This window comes from Talaromyces proteolyticus (genome assembly GCF_021365285.1).
Source record: "Talaromyces proteolyticus strain PMI_201 chromosome Unknown BGW36scaffold_13, whole genome shotgun sequence".
NCBI lineage: Eukaryota > Fungi > Ascomycota > Eurotiomycetes > Eurotiales > Trichocomaceae > Talaromyces > Talaromyces proteolyticus.
The window spans coordinates 1,179,092-1,194,888 of NW_025764289.1; the positions used below are offsets into that span (position 1 = coordinate 1,179,092).

Here is a 15,797-nt window from a genome sequence, read left to right on the forward strand (position 1 = left end):
CCGTCTTGATTAAACGACAACTAGTGTCGAACCGCTGTGGTTGGGTTCAAGCAAATTACTCTTCTCGAGGTATATTACAGAATACGGAACATTGTGACCAATAGGGAAGTTTACTTTTCTCCTAGACGAAAACGGATAATAACTGAATTATTCCTCTCCGATGGTATTATCCGACGGGGATTTTTGTCGGGAAAAACTTAATTGCTCCACCCAATTAAGTTGGAAAGGTTAAACAGGCCCCAAACGGCAATTATTCCAATCTGGTATAATGCGGCAAAATAAGAGCCTGTACGGAAATAATTTTTTAGGTGGGAAATCGGCATGGTAAGGTTTCCTGCCATACTTGTAAATACCGTTTGTCAGTGGTGCTTACCTGCAAGCTGACTCTAGATATATTTCACATACTTGATCAAATTTCTTGGAATTCAACAATTTACTATTCTCTGGGGTTTCATCTTTTGCATTGCACCAATAACATAAAGTTGGAAAATAGACGTCCAGAAGTGTAGTAAGATGTAATATAGTACATTATATAAAGTCGGAGGCTTTAAAAGTAGCTTCCGGTTTGACCATCCACAATACAGTCTAGTATCTATCAATCAATACACCCCATTTCGGGGGTGGTGTTAATTATCCGATGGTTCACTTAACAAAGGTAGACTTAGTGTGTTAAAAGCGTGCCCCTAGTAAGCCATCGTCTATAGCAAAATATGTTTCTAGATTTGTATAGCGCGGGTGAGCAAGACCTTCAATCTATCCAATGGGTTCGATAGAAACCTTTTAATTCGCCCCTACCCAGTCAAGGGAATATTCTAGTATGTCAAGACTATCTGGCTTTGTCTCGAGCAAAAAGCTTAAAATATATATGCCTTCTAATTGAGACTACCCGGCGTATGTATTCGATCCAGTTGTTTTAATTTTTAACTTGCTGTAACGTTGACTCCCAGCTTTGCCCTCTGAAATAATTCTGCAGGATGAGTGGCCGCCTCACAATGATGAAGGTCCTTGACAAGCCAGCATCCTTGGCTAATATTCTGCCGCCCGTCATTCTGGGGGGTGCTGGGTTCAGTTATCAGGTATATCCTGACCCAAATATCTCTCAGGTCCGACAAGTCTTACAACATGCGTTCGATCTCGGCATGCGTGCTATTGATACTTCATCATATTATGAGCCGTCAGAGCAGTTATTAGGCCAAGCATTGAGCGAGTCGGTTTTCTCAAAGCGGTACCCTCGGGACAAATATATTCTTATGACAAAAGTTGGTCGTATTGCGCCAGACAGGTTTGATTACTCGCCGTCTTGGGTCCAGTTCTCAGTGAATCGTTCGCTAGAAAGGTTGCACACGTCTTACCTGGACGTCGTCTTTTGTCATGATATCGAGTATGTGACTGAGGAGGCTGCACTTGAGGCGATAGGCGCTCTCCTAGAGATGGTCCGCGAGGGGAAAGTACGTTATATTGGAGCTTCTAGCTATAGGATCGACTTGCTATTGCGACTTGCAAGGAGTGTACTAGAACGTTATGACCGACCACTGGATGTGGTACAAAACTGGGCGCAGATGACATTGCAAAACAATCGACTCGAAACCGACGGCCTTGCTGGTTTCAGGGACTTGGGCGTTTCTTGTGTTTGCAATGCTAGTCCCCTTACCTTGGGTCTGTTGCGATCTGGTGGAGTCCCTGTTGGAAGCTTGGGAGATTTTCACCCGGCGCCGGCTGGGTTACGGGCTGCTGCACATCGTGCTGCTGAGTATGTAACGATACAAGGAAAGAGTTTAGCTGCTCTCGCTCTACGATATGCGATTTGGCGGGCACATGTCGCGTCTTCTACGAGTGACTTCCAGGTGAGCACGATAACGGGCATCAGTTCTATCAATGAATTGGTCGAGAACATGTCAGCGGTCAATCAAATCCTTCAATCACCCCTCCGATGCTATGATGGATCGCCCATCAACTTGGATCAGGTGGAAAGGGATATACCGCTATGGAACAAGATTCAGGATATATTGGGGACCTGGCTGAACTTCAGTTTCACAAGCCCTGAGGAAAACTGGGACGTGGAGCAACAGAGAATGATCAAGCCCAAATTATAACTGTTTCCGTCATGGAAATAGCGGAAGTTTATGAGACATTGGCATGAGCCGGGTTGCAATGTTTCATAGTCTCTTCTTTTCTTGTTGGAGACAAATAATCTATCATGATTCTCCAGCATAGAAGTAGAAATGCAGACTGAATATTAGACGATACCTTGGTAGTTCTATTTAAAGAATACTGGCATTTATTATTATTCTTGTTGTGTAAGCTTGGAGGTTCGAGAATTTATAAAATGGAAATATGCATTAGCTGTGAAAATTGGAGGGCTGAAGCTATTAAGAGCATTTGACAATTACAAACAGAGCCCCCTGGCACCCTTGGTCCACCGATAAAGTGATAAGGCTTTCCGTCTCGCTCTAGATTCCTCTTCACGATCTACCGTAAAGCCTCGAACGCTATTCATTGTAGACCGTAAAACTTTGCGGAAGTTCCTCTAAGAAAATTATATCAGTTCCAGTTTCTCAGTATAAATGTTTGGTCATGCATAGAGTGTCAATTCCTCGCTTACAGCACTCACCTGAAACTCGGTACTCAGCGTCACCACACATATTTCGTGCGCTCGTATGATCGTCTCGCACGCCTCTTCCACAGAGTCATTGGCACCTAGTTGAGGCATACGGTCTGCAAATAGAAGAAGGATGAAACTTCCATGGAGGAGGTATATGCCAAATAGATACGGCATGAATGTCAGATCTGGGTCTAGTTTTAGAATTTCGGATAGGGCGTGAGACGCGGATATCGCATGAGATGCGGCTTCTACAAATCTCGATGAGGTAATCCAGTCATCCTCGCAGTCGAGCATACAAATAACGTCCCACTTCCCGTATAGTAGCACATATAGAACATGGAGGATATGGGTACTGTAGGCAATAACCAACTGTGTTCTAACCATGGCTTTGGGAGGATGTGAACCTTGTAGGTCGGCCGGAAGTGTCTCTAGGGATCCAGAAATCGGCGTTGGGAGGTCGCCTAAATTGACAGCATATGCTTCAAGTGCGCTAGAGTATGTTATGTGGCTGTTTCTCGCCATTTTAACCAGACTTGCTCCACATTTGTGCAGCAGATCGAGGACAACTGTCACCTCTTGACTCTCATTCAGACCACCAAAGCGAGGGTGATTTCTTCGGTGATGCAAATCAATAATGTCTCCCAGAATTGCCATCAAAGGAAGAAAGTATTCGAAGAAACATGTGCCTTGAATGACTGTAAGCGGCCCGGGTACCCGCGGTGGTAGACTATCCAGTGCTGTGGTGTCCAGATTTTCCCAAGTACTATCTGGGAGCGGAACTATAGGAAAATCATGAGCTCTTTGTAGCCATACCTTGATTCTTCTCACTTTACGCACTCACCAAATACTGAGCAAACTTCATCAGGTATCTTCAAAACCAAATTAAAGGATATAGCAAGGTGTCGGTCAAGGCAATATAATAACCAGAAAACCCTGCGGCGCTCCTCTTTTACCTCCGTTTCTAACAATAGATTAACAGGTTTTCCCGCTTTGTAAGACTCGTGTACACTTGGAAAAGACGAACTTGACGGGTCATCAAGTTTATCTTCAATATTAAATCCCAAGGCAAAGGCAAGCCTGACAGCTTTATTCCACCATTTTAAACTGTCAGACTTGAAGTCACCTCCAGAGATTGCAATAGATAGCAATGTGAACGTCAGTACATCATCAATCTCTCCAGCAGGTTCGTTGGTAACAATAGGAGTTGCCAGCTGTGATTTCTCAGTACCATAATACACCAGTCGTGTGTTTTCAACTCGCAAACCGTCTATTTCAACTTAGCTAGTGATATTGCCATGAATTGTAACACGGAGCCAAACCGGGAACTCTTCGCAAACGATCTGGGTCTCTGTCTGCGATCAGTGCTGTTACCACTTCAAACAAATGATTCGATATCCATGATCGAGAGCCAGGCATGTGGAGAGTGGCGATATCCGCCGATTGAGACGCGCACCATAACATGGTGCACAAAAGCGCGCGCGTCGTTGGACGCGGGTTCGAGAGCCGAAGAAGAGACTTTTTACGAATAATTGGGACCAGGACGTATGAAGAAGCACAAGAAAAAATCGAAGTTCGTGGTTCAATGAAATAGACATCGAGTAAATCACAAGCAAGAGATGGGGAGACAATGTCGCTAATATAAGGTAAAAGAGGCTCCAGGCAGCTATACCGACAGGCTGATGAAGAGCCATCCCATGAGGAAGCTATCCTTGAGTTGGGTGAGACTTCAGCATTGTCTGTAGTAGAGCGAACACTAATGTTGCTTCGAGAGATCCTGGGGGGGTATGGGTCATTTGGACTTTGCTGTAAGGAATATGTGGTTTGCTCGACATCCTCCGCCAGATTATAATGGATTCGATTCCCTCTTGACTGGGAATGAGGCAGATTAGCACCATCTAGTTGATTAAAAAATGGGCTACATAAAGCACCAGCTTCGGATATCGACGAGCCCCTAGCGTTCTCAGGCAATCGATGAGCAGCTTGATCGTCTACGACAGCGCTGCTTAACGATCGAGTAGCTGTAGATGTGCTTGGCCAGGCTTGTACTACATCTGGTAACTCTGAACGCTCCTCAGAAGGCGTATCGTCAGTGCTGGACTGCAATGAGGAGGCTCCGTTGGCTATCTTTTGAGACAAGGGTATGCGACCACGTTTTTTGCTTAGTCTGGTGTAGCGACATGATCGGCCTCGATCTTTGGCAGTAAAGCCGTCAGCCCCGTTAATGCGCCCTCAATTAGAATACCTCTTACCTGCACAGTGCCCGCTTTACACACAAGCTGAGAGTTACTAACCATCACCCGATTTGTTGGTAGGTTGGGATATACTGACCATGGAGACTTTCCATCGCACCGGGTCCTGGATCTGAAGCAGCCATCACATGCCTTTGCCGTCCTTTTCCTTGATGAGTTACCTAGCAGGCGCCCCCGCTGGTTCACTTGAGCCTGCCATGAGAGCTCCATAACCATCTTTATCGAGTTCGGACCAGACAAAGTGGAACAGAGAATCAGGCTCGTGCCGAGCACGCAACTAGTATAATATTACGCCGCCGGTCCAGAAATAGTTTGGTACCGCATGTTACATCATGGGGCGGATCATGTTGGCCGGACTGCAGTGCGAGGGATATTCTAGCTCGCGGGCTTTTACTAGGTCGGACACTAGGTCTGAATAGCGATCTTCCTAGTGTCCGGTTTTCAAATCACCTCGCTCTTTGAGTAATATCTCACGGTGAGCTCGTATTTGAGTTCAATTGGCACTGAAAAAGGGAGGTTAGGAATAGTACCGACACTGTTATCATCTGCATAGAGGTGTCTTTATAAGAACAACCCCGCACTGAATGATTGAACTTAATTTAATTACCCGACCCATACAAAACGCACTTTTCATCCGGGGTTAAATGCGAGACCCACTGCGAGTAACAAAACAACATTGATTCATTGATTGCAAACTAAGGCCGGCGATGTGCCGAATCTCGGTTGAGGGAGCAGCAACTTATATGAACTGGTTCCACAACTATGCATAAAAGAGAGAAATCCGGTATGTTTTCTTGAAAACTTTGATCAATATTCCCACATAATTGACGACGATGATGATATCAGAGATCGAGGAATCATTATCCGGAGGTGAGAAGGGTAAGAGTAGGTGACGCCCACAGGAGGGATTCCGGGGATCCGCCAACCCCTATAATGCCCCCGAATAGCCCTGCATAGATAAGCAGCTTGGTGCAAGATTGTGCAAGAGCTTAGTTGTTTATAGGCACCAAATGGGGCAGGCGTTGTGGAGATTTAGGGCTTAGACCCCTAACGACCCCCTTGGCGCCCAGTAAATCGTCATTGTCATAGCCTGGAGGCTGGGTATAATCGTTAAAACCTGAATATAATAATCATTACTATTATTATTTTCCTCGTCGGCTTGGCTTCATTTGTCGACCAATCTCAGTAGACTGCTGATCATCAATGTAAACCCACTGTATTACAGGTAATTATACAATGCAATAAGAAAACTTATACAACAATTAGGGCACAAGGGGAACGATCTACATAGAAATTAAAATCAACCTGATGGTGGTAATCTTTGCTTGAGTTACCCATAATTGTTCCGTGATTACCTGAAATGGCTTTGAGCCCCCCTATGCAGCTATTCCATCACGAGGTGTTTGTGTGCTGATAGGTTGACACATGTTTGAGCATAATATGGAAGCACGTAGCGGTAAAAACTGAATACTCAAATGAGTTTTAATCTAAATATTACAGCTACAAACTGTAGTAAGTAAAACTGGAGTCTATTAACATTTTGAAAATATGATTTCTCAACAGTGGAGGAATTGTGGCGTCTTATGTTATATTCTAACAGTCTAATTTTACACCTAGTCTCTTGCTGTGAAAAATTTGAAGACTAAATATAAATAAGTAAGGCTTCTGAATAGGAAATATTTAAGCTTGTATAATCACATCTCATTGATTAGTTGATACTATGTATTTATTAAGGAAGCACTCAAAAAATAATCAATGACGTCGACATCGATTCTTGGACACTAACTGCATTGTTAAACTCTTTTTCCCCTTAAATTATCATCCCCAGTATATGTCGCGTAAATACGACCAACATTAAAGACTCATCATAGGCCATTATCCGATCATAATAGGACCCACCGGCGCTCCTAGCAAGTCAAGGAGAGAATTGACAAGCACCTCACCCAAGAGCACGAGAGTGTTCGGATCCAACAGACTAGTAAACGTGGATGAAGTCGTGCATTTGCTGTCAACAGGTACTCCTCGCATCCGATCCTCGAGCCACATGATTGCATCTGGAGCACCAAGTACGGCCATGGTGCCGTGTTCAGAAAGGTAATCTTTCTTATATTCAACAGAGGTGCCGGCATTGCAGTAATATGACACCAGGTCATCTGTGTAAGTCACGTTGCTGATTTCGTCATTGATAGATTTATACACTAGCAGTGGAATTGTTGGGGCGTGCTGTCCCATATTATTTGCGTTGAGGACTTGGAGGGCAGCTGGGGTTTCGAAAATACCCGGATCTGACACATATGAATACACATCTTGTCCAAGGTACTCGATTATATCTCCAGTGAGGCATTTGCTAGCGGCTTTGTTAAATTCGGCTTTCTTGGCTGGGAGCAGGTATTCCTGAAGCAGTTGCGCAATTGAAGGGTACTCGTTGGACAGACCCATGATTCCTGCAGGAATCAAACCTGTAAATGCTCCCTTGTTTGTTTGATTAATGACGGGCAAGATCAAAGGAACAGTTCCTCCCAGGGCAGCTCCAGCTATTTTAAGCTCTGGCGCATACGAAGCGTGCAATTCCGCAGCGAATCCGCTAGCTAGACTCCCTCCTGAGTATCCCCATAGTGTGATGGTGGGATCTGTCGAGATTTTCGTGAATTTTGAAGAAGCCAATGCGGCGCGCACGTTATCCAGTACTGCATGGCCAGATAGATTGTTGGCCAGGAAGGTAGACTTTGGTCCCAGGTGGTCTGGCACTGTCACTACCCATCCCCGTGCGAGCGCAGTCTCGATCAAAAGTAGTTCCGCCTGGGGCAGTATTAATCCCAAAGCACCATCGGTCGCTGCGGATTTTTGGAAGGCGTAAGATGGCGCACAGTTAGGATCTGCAGCATCCTCAGCGACTTGATAGGACAATAATTTTGTGTAATCCGCGTTGTGCGGTATCAAAATCGTTGTAACGGTCGCGGAAGCGTTTCCGAAACTGTCAGTTGTCCGGTACAAGACCTGCCAGGCGGCGTCTAGATTGACAGTAGCGGCTGAAAAAGCAGCTATTCCACCTGGGGGTGCCCTGTAGGCAAGAATAGTCCCTGGAGCCTCGGATTCGTATCCGGCTGGGGGGTATACCAGGGATCTGCTGTGGGTTGGGATGGCGTAGCCCGGCGGGCTGATTCGGCCGGTAGAGATAAAGCTGAGGATGCCAGCCAAAGCCAACCGACAATCAATGACTTTATGATCATTTTGGATATCCAAGTGTTTATGCTTGAAGCCACACTTTACCAATTGATGTCCGTATTGAGGCTGCGCTGGGATGACCAGTTGACAGCCAAGGCGAGAGACCTGGGATGGCTCCCATTATATATATGGGCAGATCATCACAATAAGATAAATTACACCGGTCAACACGTGCAGCTCTCCGATAGATCCGTCTCTGGAGATCACAAGACAATTGACAACATTGAACGATTGGGTAAGAAATGGTAAGTATATTTTAGCCTAGAAGAGCGGTGGCCACTAGCTACAAGGCCACCATATTCCCCCTGGTATTAATCAAAACTAGCTTGCTCTTGAACCGTTGTTTTTGCAGAAGATGGCCCCCGCAATCGGCACTATAGAACGCAAGCTTTTGCCGTTCTAGGCTAATTTACCAACAAACTGTGGAGATCAAGCTTTGGAGCTATTCGCATGGAGAAGGGGGTTGCGATTTGCAATGGGTAAACTCTTTAGTATTTTATACATTCTCTTGAATTCCTCAAACCGGACAAAGCCCTCATAGTTTGGGTATTAATCGCGTTATTTGCAATGTATCTAAGCATGAGAAGCCTCTGGCAGTCTAGTAGTCTACGGAAACATACAGGTCTGTTCATCATGCTCAGCACAGACAATCCATGAATTCACCAAAACTTCCATGCAAAAGAATTGAATAGGTATTAAGGATATGGCACATGCAATAAGAATGCACCTGCCGTGATCATAGCCCTAGCTAGAACGACCGAGGCTCTCTGCGAGAGTTCATTTAAGCGAGCTCAGCTTAGCTTCCAACCGCCATGTCTGATAGGCTAGCTGGCTGAGCTATTCTGTTATTCCGAGTGATCTGCTCCCGTACTCCAGATTTGGGTAGTCAAAAATGGTTGTATTTAATTTGAACTCTTCTCCAAGCCAGCTTCCTACATACCACGGAATCGGATACAACACTGTATGTCTATATGTACCGAGAAGCCCTATGTATGTAGATATTCATCCTTGCCTTTAATAAAATCATCAACTGATACTCATGTAGGATGCGTAATAATGTCTTATTATAATACATCTTGATTGCGGGGCCCCGCATTTGAATGCAAGTTCCACATGCTCCCTCGGTATAATTATTTGATTTTGGTGAGTATTTCTAATCAATCTACAGGGGTTTGCGCCAATTATGGTAAGGACATCTAGAGTCGGTATAGTTATTCGTATTAGCGGCATTATATTGCGTTCTCGGAACCCTGTCGAGGACATCCTGATAGTTATACTTCGTCCTTAGACGATTGGATTCCTCGCTATCAACAAGTGCTAACTATAAGCTGCACGATCAGAAATAAAGCAAAACGCATCGAACGAAAAACCGCTAACTTGATCTAGTACTTAAACGGTAAATGTTGCATGACATCGAACCAAAATGTTCAGATGATCACTTTAAACATGCATGCAGCTTATGTCGATTGACTTCAAAAATGTAACATTACGTTGTTATGTTGGCATTGATGGAAAGTTTACACTCCATCAAATAGGATCAATTGATATCCATTAACTACAGGGTAATCAATTGACGTCGGTCTGGTACACGAATGACATACAATAATTGTTTTAAATGTCTCTCACTGTATGCTTTTGTGTTTTAATAAATCTTTAAATAAATCTCATTCATTAAGAATTACTATGCCCCAGTGTGGCTCTAAAGCAAATAAAGCAAGGGCGTTGGGCCACGTCAAAAATTGCCCATTGATCTGCCCCACGTCGCAAGATCTACCAGCACAACTCTCTTTCCACTGCACTGATCTAACAAACCGACAATTCACCGCAATTTTGATTTGTAATTATAAAATTAGTGGTGGTTCATAAAGCAATACCAATCCCTGGTCAAAAAATAATGACAGTTAAACAAACTCATGCTTTCAGCGGGTCACGCATCACTTTCACCACACCCACCTCCTTCGACACAGTGACAGCCAAACTCAACGCCGAAATAGAGTCGGACGCCGGCTTCAATCAGGAGGATGTGACTGCAGCGGTCCGTCGCGGCGGTAAAGATGCATTTGTTAAATTGTGCCTGAGCCGAGTCGGTGCATTCGGATTCATGAAATTCGCTAGCATCGATCATTCATGGGTCCAGCTCTTCGGTGTGGCTCGTGGCTTGCGGATTCGTCGGATTCTGTTGGGAAATCCACTTATTGCGATTACGATGCTGAGGCAAGATTTGGACGCGGGGCTGTTTGTACCAGTTGAGGTGCTCGTGAAGGAATCGCCAGAGCGTAGAGGGACAGAAGTGCTCTATGTGCTGCCTAGCAGTCTAATTGCTGGGGTTAACACTGATGACAGATTGAGAAATGCAGCCAGGGTTTTAGATGAGAAATTGGAAGCATTGATACGGCACATCACGTCTCCAGATCCATCGAAGGCTAAGCTTTAAAGTGAAGATGCAGGTATTATATTATTTCGATTCACCTCCAAATAGTGCTTAAAGACGCATGTGCTATATCGGCTCTGACTATTATGACTGCAATTATCAACCTATTATCCCATACAATCGCTGAAAAACATGCTATTTTCATTTGTGGTCGCGACATGTGACAAGGAGAGTTCAACGGTATCAAAAAGTAGCCGCAGCAAGATTCGAAGCAAAATGATCTTCTTTAAAAGGTACATTGGCAGCTCCAAAGTCAGTGTCATCAAGAGCCGTCTGAGCAACGCTAGGCAGTGATTCCCAGGCAATCAGAGGCTGCATTCCGCCGACAGTGGTAGTAAGTCCACACGAGTGATCAAGTGGCCAGACACTTTCATATTTGATCAAGGGGTGTGAATCCGACAATGTGTAGCTGGAAGTCGTGCAATCCCACTTTCCATGCGCAGAAGGGCATACGGCCACGACATTGCTGGCGTCGGTTGAAGTCACAGATGATAACCAGACAATAACCCCTTCCCAATCGTGGCGGTGGCCAAGACCATCCGAAGGCTCGTCCTTGGGCATGTACCATGAGTAAAGCAGGGCGTAGTAGCCATTGTATGTGTCACTTCGGACGTACACTTGGCCAGCGCTACTAGAGCAGTCACCGTCGCTTGCGCCTGTCGGCGCGAGACCAGCGCTACAAAAGAATCAGCAATCCGAAAAATATTTGTACATTGGCAAATTGGATCAGCCTACTTCGTGTCACCTTCTGCGTTGACAGCTGGGAATGGAACACAACCATTCACGACATAAAGATAGGGCTTGTAGGCCAAATAAACGTCGCCGGTGGTGCCACTTGGGACTGTCTCGGGAAAGCCGACAATCTCATCACTAGCAATCGTTCCTCGCCGGTGGAAACTTTTGACCGACGAGGCAGTAGCCAGAGCAGCTAGGAGACTAAAAGGAACAAGCCTCGAGAATGCACCCATTTTGGAGCAAATCCAGGACAACAACCGATATATACGCTTTATGTTCCGAAACTTAGGAATCGGCCAATTTATACCTCACCCCCTTATCAGCCGGGCAGAAGGCGGTAAATGAAAAAGACTAAAATGCTCCATTTTCTCAATATGCGTACGCTAGTTGAGGTATCATGCAGAAAGTGGCGTGCCGCTAAAATCAAGTCTAAAAATCTTTAATTTATACATCTCCATCCTAAGACCCAATCGAGAAACTGCGCCGAAACACTCATCGATAAACTCGTTTTCTATTTGCTGCCAATAAAGACACCAAAGATTCACGGAAGAATAGAGTTCACTGTACTGATTTTCTCAGGTTTATTGAGGTTATGTTTATCGATCTATTTCTCGGTTTTGACTAAGTGGGCTTGTACCAGTTGATGAAGCGTGTCGAAGTTATCAAGTGGGGGATACGCAAGCTACCCTGGTAGCTTGCGTGTTTACTATGGGACAATGTAATGAAGAGAGTTGCCATTGGTGGATATATTCGATCGTTTCTTTTCTTTCTCGATGTTTTAATATTACAGGAAATGCAATTCACGATGCCGTCACCACGTCGGGCGACTCGTTATATGCCGCTCGACATTCTTAGACAGCAGCCGTTTCATCTGAATCTCGCGAATGTTATCCAATACCTCTGGCGAATCTTTCCGGTCGGTGACTATATGATCAGCCTTTTCTGAATTGTTTTCATCACTCGTTATTTTGTCCACCAACAACTGTAACTCAACCTTCACCTCTTGATCGTTGACACAATCCCATATTGATCGACCGTGTTGATCGATCACAGTCAGATCTGTACCAGCACGAATCAAGTCACGGACAACATCATAATGCGAATTCTCGCTGGCATAATGACAGGGTGTCTCATCCCAAACATCTAGTTCGTTCACCAAACTTGGGTAATTTCTGACCAAGAATTGCACAACCCTAAGGTTGCCTCTCTCCGCGGCAATATGAATACCGTTTTTGTCATTATGATCTCGAGCTTTCCAATTAGCCCTGTTTTCTTCCACAAGAAACCTAATAACATCAAGGTGTCCTTCCAGGCATGCAAGTAGAAAAGGGGTTGCTTTCCAGCTGTTTCTAACCTCGATATTGGCGCTATTCTTAACCATGAGCGATACTACCTGTAAATTTCCCTTTGCACAACTCCTTAGAAGAATAGAATCAAAAATCCCGCGCATCTCTTCTTGCGCCGTTACCTTTTTCATGCCTTCTATAAGCAATTCTAGAGAACCATACCGATCGCGATCCGCCGCCATTTCGAACGCTGTGATGCCGGCATTATCGGTAGCCAAGATAGCAGCGCCATGCTGAATAAATACCGAGATAACGGCAGTTTCTCCTTCATCCGCTGCAACAAGAAGAGGAGTGTTGCCTTGCTTATCTCTTGCTTCGAGGTCGGCACCACGTTCAAGCAAAATTATCGCGGCCACTTCCTGGCCAATGTAGCCACATTGATGTAGGGGGGTCCATCCCAGCGTAGTACGCGCCTCGATATCGGCGCCTATCTTTAAAAGATAAGACACAACATCGTCACGCTGATGTAAAATGCTGCGATGAAGTGGTGTGTAGTCCATTCTGTCCTTTGCTTCAATATCTCCGCCTCGGTTATACAAGAACTCAACGAAATCCCGCTGGCCTTCAGCAGCTGCGGTGGATAAAGGAGTGAAACTATTTTCTCTGTACTCAATAGGAAACTTTCCCATATCAAGGATGATCTTGCCTACTTGCAACCTACCCTTCTTGGCTGCTTTGTGCATAGCAGTCTCTCCGGCGTCATTGGCACTTAATACGTCTGCTCCGCTCTGGATCAGCAAGCGCACTATATCTTCATGTCCTTCATCAGCGGCAAGGAGAAGTGGAGTGGCACCGGTCTTGTCCTGTGCGTTGATATCCACTTTTTTTTCTAATAGAAAGATAGTCGTGGGACGGTTACCACTAGCCACTGCATGATGGAGCGGAGTAAACCCGTGTTCCGTATCTGCAAACTCCAACTGGTTTGCGTCGTGGTCGATTAATATCTTCACTAATTCGAGAGACGATTCTTTTACAGCCATTTCTGTAGCGGATGCGGCAATATGAATGGCGGCCAGTCTTTCGTAGGTTCTTGCAAATACATCCGAGCCTCGTTCGAGAAGTACCCTAGTAGTATCAGGTCGACCGCAATAGATTGAACCATGCAATGGGGTCCATCCATCGACGTCTCTTGCTTCTAAATTAGCTCCTGCATCGAGAAGCAGCCGGACGATTGCAGTGGGCCCTCGCTGTGCTGAATAATGGAGCGCAGTCAGTTCACAGTCGTCGACTGCGTGGACATCTGCGCCATTTTCCAACAAGAACTTCACCGCGGAAACCTGCCTTTCCCAGGCCGCTGTCATGAGAGGTGTTCTTTGTTCCGTCCACTGACAGTTAATGTCACAGCCTGCGTCAAGGACTCTTCCCATCAGTGATAGATTTCCCATTTGAGTACTAATGTGAAGATCAGACGGGTTTATAGGGTCATTTTTCTCCAGTCGTTGCCACACAGACATGGTTTGTTCGGAAGAATGGTGGCTACGTTGGGAAAGACTTTTCCAGTTAGTATGCTCCAGTGTCCTTACTATCTTGAAAACTTACGGATTCAGTTCCAAAGTCGTTGAATCATTATCTTCAACAGTAGGACTCCACAAATGATCCGAATCCACAATTGTAGGGTCGATTTCTGCCATTACACTAACCGCATCGTCGAGAAAACGCTGCATTGTAAAACCGAGCTCTTTATCATTCCCTTGAACCAAAGTGTCGGAGGTAGTATCTACACTCTGGTTTTGGATCTGCATGTCTTGAAATTGGGCTTGGATTTCCAGTCGCATCTCTTCAATTTGCCGGCTTATCTGAGACGTGGTGTTGTCAACTCGTGCATTATTAAGACTTTCCCGCCCAAAATATCTTCGAATTAGTACATTGTCCATACCCACAAAGAGAAACAGACAACGGGAGATAATAAATACACTGTAATAGTACCCAACGCAATCCCCAGGGTCGTTTTCGCTGACTCAACCTTGTCAGCCAGTCCCAAAATCTTCTTCTCTTTGAACGGCCAAGTGAGACGACGCCATTTCGAAAGCGACCTGCCATCACCGAACCCGTTCAGATTCGTGCTGAGCTCTGCCAGGTCTGCATGGCATCCGTCAATAGTTCTGATCAACGGCTGCAGAACATCGGTGATACTGCCATCCTTGGCAATAGACAATCTGTCTTCGCTGATAATAGTATCTAGACTGGATAGGACGCCTGCAATATCGTGAGCTGTCCGTGAAATACTCTGCAGCTCTTTGGGGGCGTCTTTCACACTGTCGATTGTGTCAAACACAGACTGTGCTGAGGTCAAGGTAAATCCTATCACCCCGGTCACCCCAGCGATTATGGAGAGAGGATCCATTGCTGCTTAGCTCCTCTTCGCTGTATATGTGACCTGCCTGGTCATATAGCAGGATAAGAAGGGGGGAAGAGTGAAACGACCATGCGACTGCCCTCTACAAGTAGGACTGTCGTCGCCTTCGGATATTGTTGCCGAATGATGACATTGCCTGAACGTTTATTATTATAAATCTGACATGGTGCATAGGGCAAGAGCTTCAGCTGGGCTGTGGGTGAGGGGCTAGGGCTCATCTAGTAAGGCCAACGGACCAGTAAAACGCCTGAGGTGCCTCCAGTGCTGTTATTTGGCACGGTGCGGTCCGCTAGTTTGCTCTAGCCATTATAAGCACGAAGCACTATGGCTCTGAGAGAACGCCCATGTCCTCATTTATTCCAATGTATCTTGATGTTACCGCTACATATATGAATCAGTTTATCGATCGGCCACTGATTACATATATATCCATCGCAAGATCGCCGGTCAATATTTCCAAATTAGCATGTGCGGCTCGTCGCTCCCTCTTCTTAACGCACTGCCTCAGTCCGCAACACCAATCAGCCATCTTTCAAAAAATTACACACATTACTTCCGGTTCATTGGCCCTTACAGTGGCCCTAGAAACACAGGATCCATCAGCTTTATATAATAGAGAATAGCAAGACTAGGCCTGTCTCATCATGCTAAGGAGTCCTCGGAGGAATCAAGACTCCCAACAAAGTCAACCCTAACCAGCAATTTATCGTATCACTTTCTTAGAGAAACTTTATTAATCTTGCTTCGTACATCTCAATTTATTTCTTGTGGAATCGGCAAATATATAAAATCTCCTCGGTCATCCAGTGCTGTAGGATCAGCACCACGCTCCACCAAGAATTTAAGTGCCTCG

The 15,797-nt window shown here is 45.4% G+C and overlaps 5 protein-coding genes across 5 annotated transcripts; 2 read left to right on the forward strand and 3 right to left on the reverse strand.

The window, feature by feature from the left end:
* Positions 1–992: 992 nt before the first annotated feature.
* Positions 993–2,093, forward strand: BGW36DRAFT_432649 (Aldo/keto reductase family-domain-containing protein; the record flags this gene model as incomplete). The annotated part of the gene is made up of 1 exon (XM_046221161.1): positions 993–2,093. The coding sequence occupies one exon, from the start codon at positions 993–995 to the stop codon at positions 2,091–2,093; it is 1,101 nt and encodes a 366-aa protein (XP_046067067.1).
* A 183-nt stretch (positions 2,094–2,276) lies between these two features.
* BGW36DRAFT_389505 (uncharacterized protein) lies at positions 2,277–5,204 on the reverse strand. Its single transcript, XM_046217355.1, has 6 exons — positions 4,931–5,204; positions 4,852–4,865; positions 3,922–4,794; positions 3,444–3,869; positions 2,612–3,381; positions 2,277–2,527 (listed from the first exon to the last, which is right to left on the reverse strand). The coding sequence occupies exons 1-6, from the start codon at positions 5,065–5,067 to the stop codon at positions 2,387–2,389; spliced, it is 2,361 nt and encodes a 786-aa protein (XP_046067068.1). The 5' UTR covers positions 5,068–5,204; the 3' UTR covers positions 2,277–2,386.
* A 1,522-nt stretch (positions 5,205–6,726) lies between these two features.
* BGW36DRAFT_401203 (secretory lipase-domain-containing protein) lies at positions 6,727–8,081 on the reverse strand (the record flags this gene model as incomplete). Its single annotated transcript, XM_046218717.1, has 2 exons — positions 6,727–7,955; positions 8,057–8,081. 2 exons carry the CDS (start codon positions 8,079–8,081, stop codon positions 6,727–6,729), a joined length of 1,254 nt encoding a protein of 417 aa, XP_046067069.1.
* Positions 8,082–9,970: 1,889 nt separating this feature from the next.
* On the forward strand, positions 9,971–10,510 carry BGW36DRAFT_364426 (uncharacterized protein; the record flags this gene model as incomplete). Its single annotated transcript, XM_046214556.1, has 1 exon — positions 9,971–10,510. The coding sequence occupies one exon, from the start codon at positions 9,971–9,973 to the stop codon at positions 10,508–10,510; it is 540 nt and encodes a 179-aa protein (XP_046067070.1).
* A 180-nt stretch (positions 10,511–10,690) lies between these two features.
* Positions 10,691–11,475, reverse strand: BGW36DRAFT_306334 (npp1 domain-containing protein; the record flags this gene model as incomplete). Its single annotated transcript, XM_046212138.1, has 2 exons — positions 10,691–11,183; positions 11,243–11,475. 2 exons carry the CDS (start codon positions 11,473–11,475, stop codon positions 10,691–10,693), a joined length of 726 nt encoding a protein of 241 aa, XP_046067071.1.
* Positions 11,476–15,797: the final 4,322 nt, after the last annotated feature.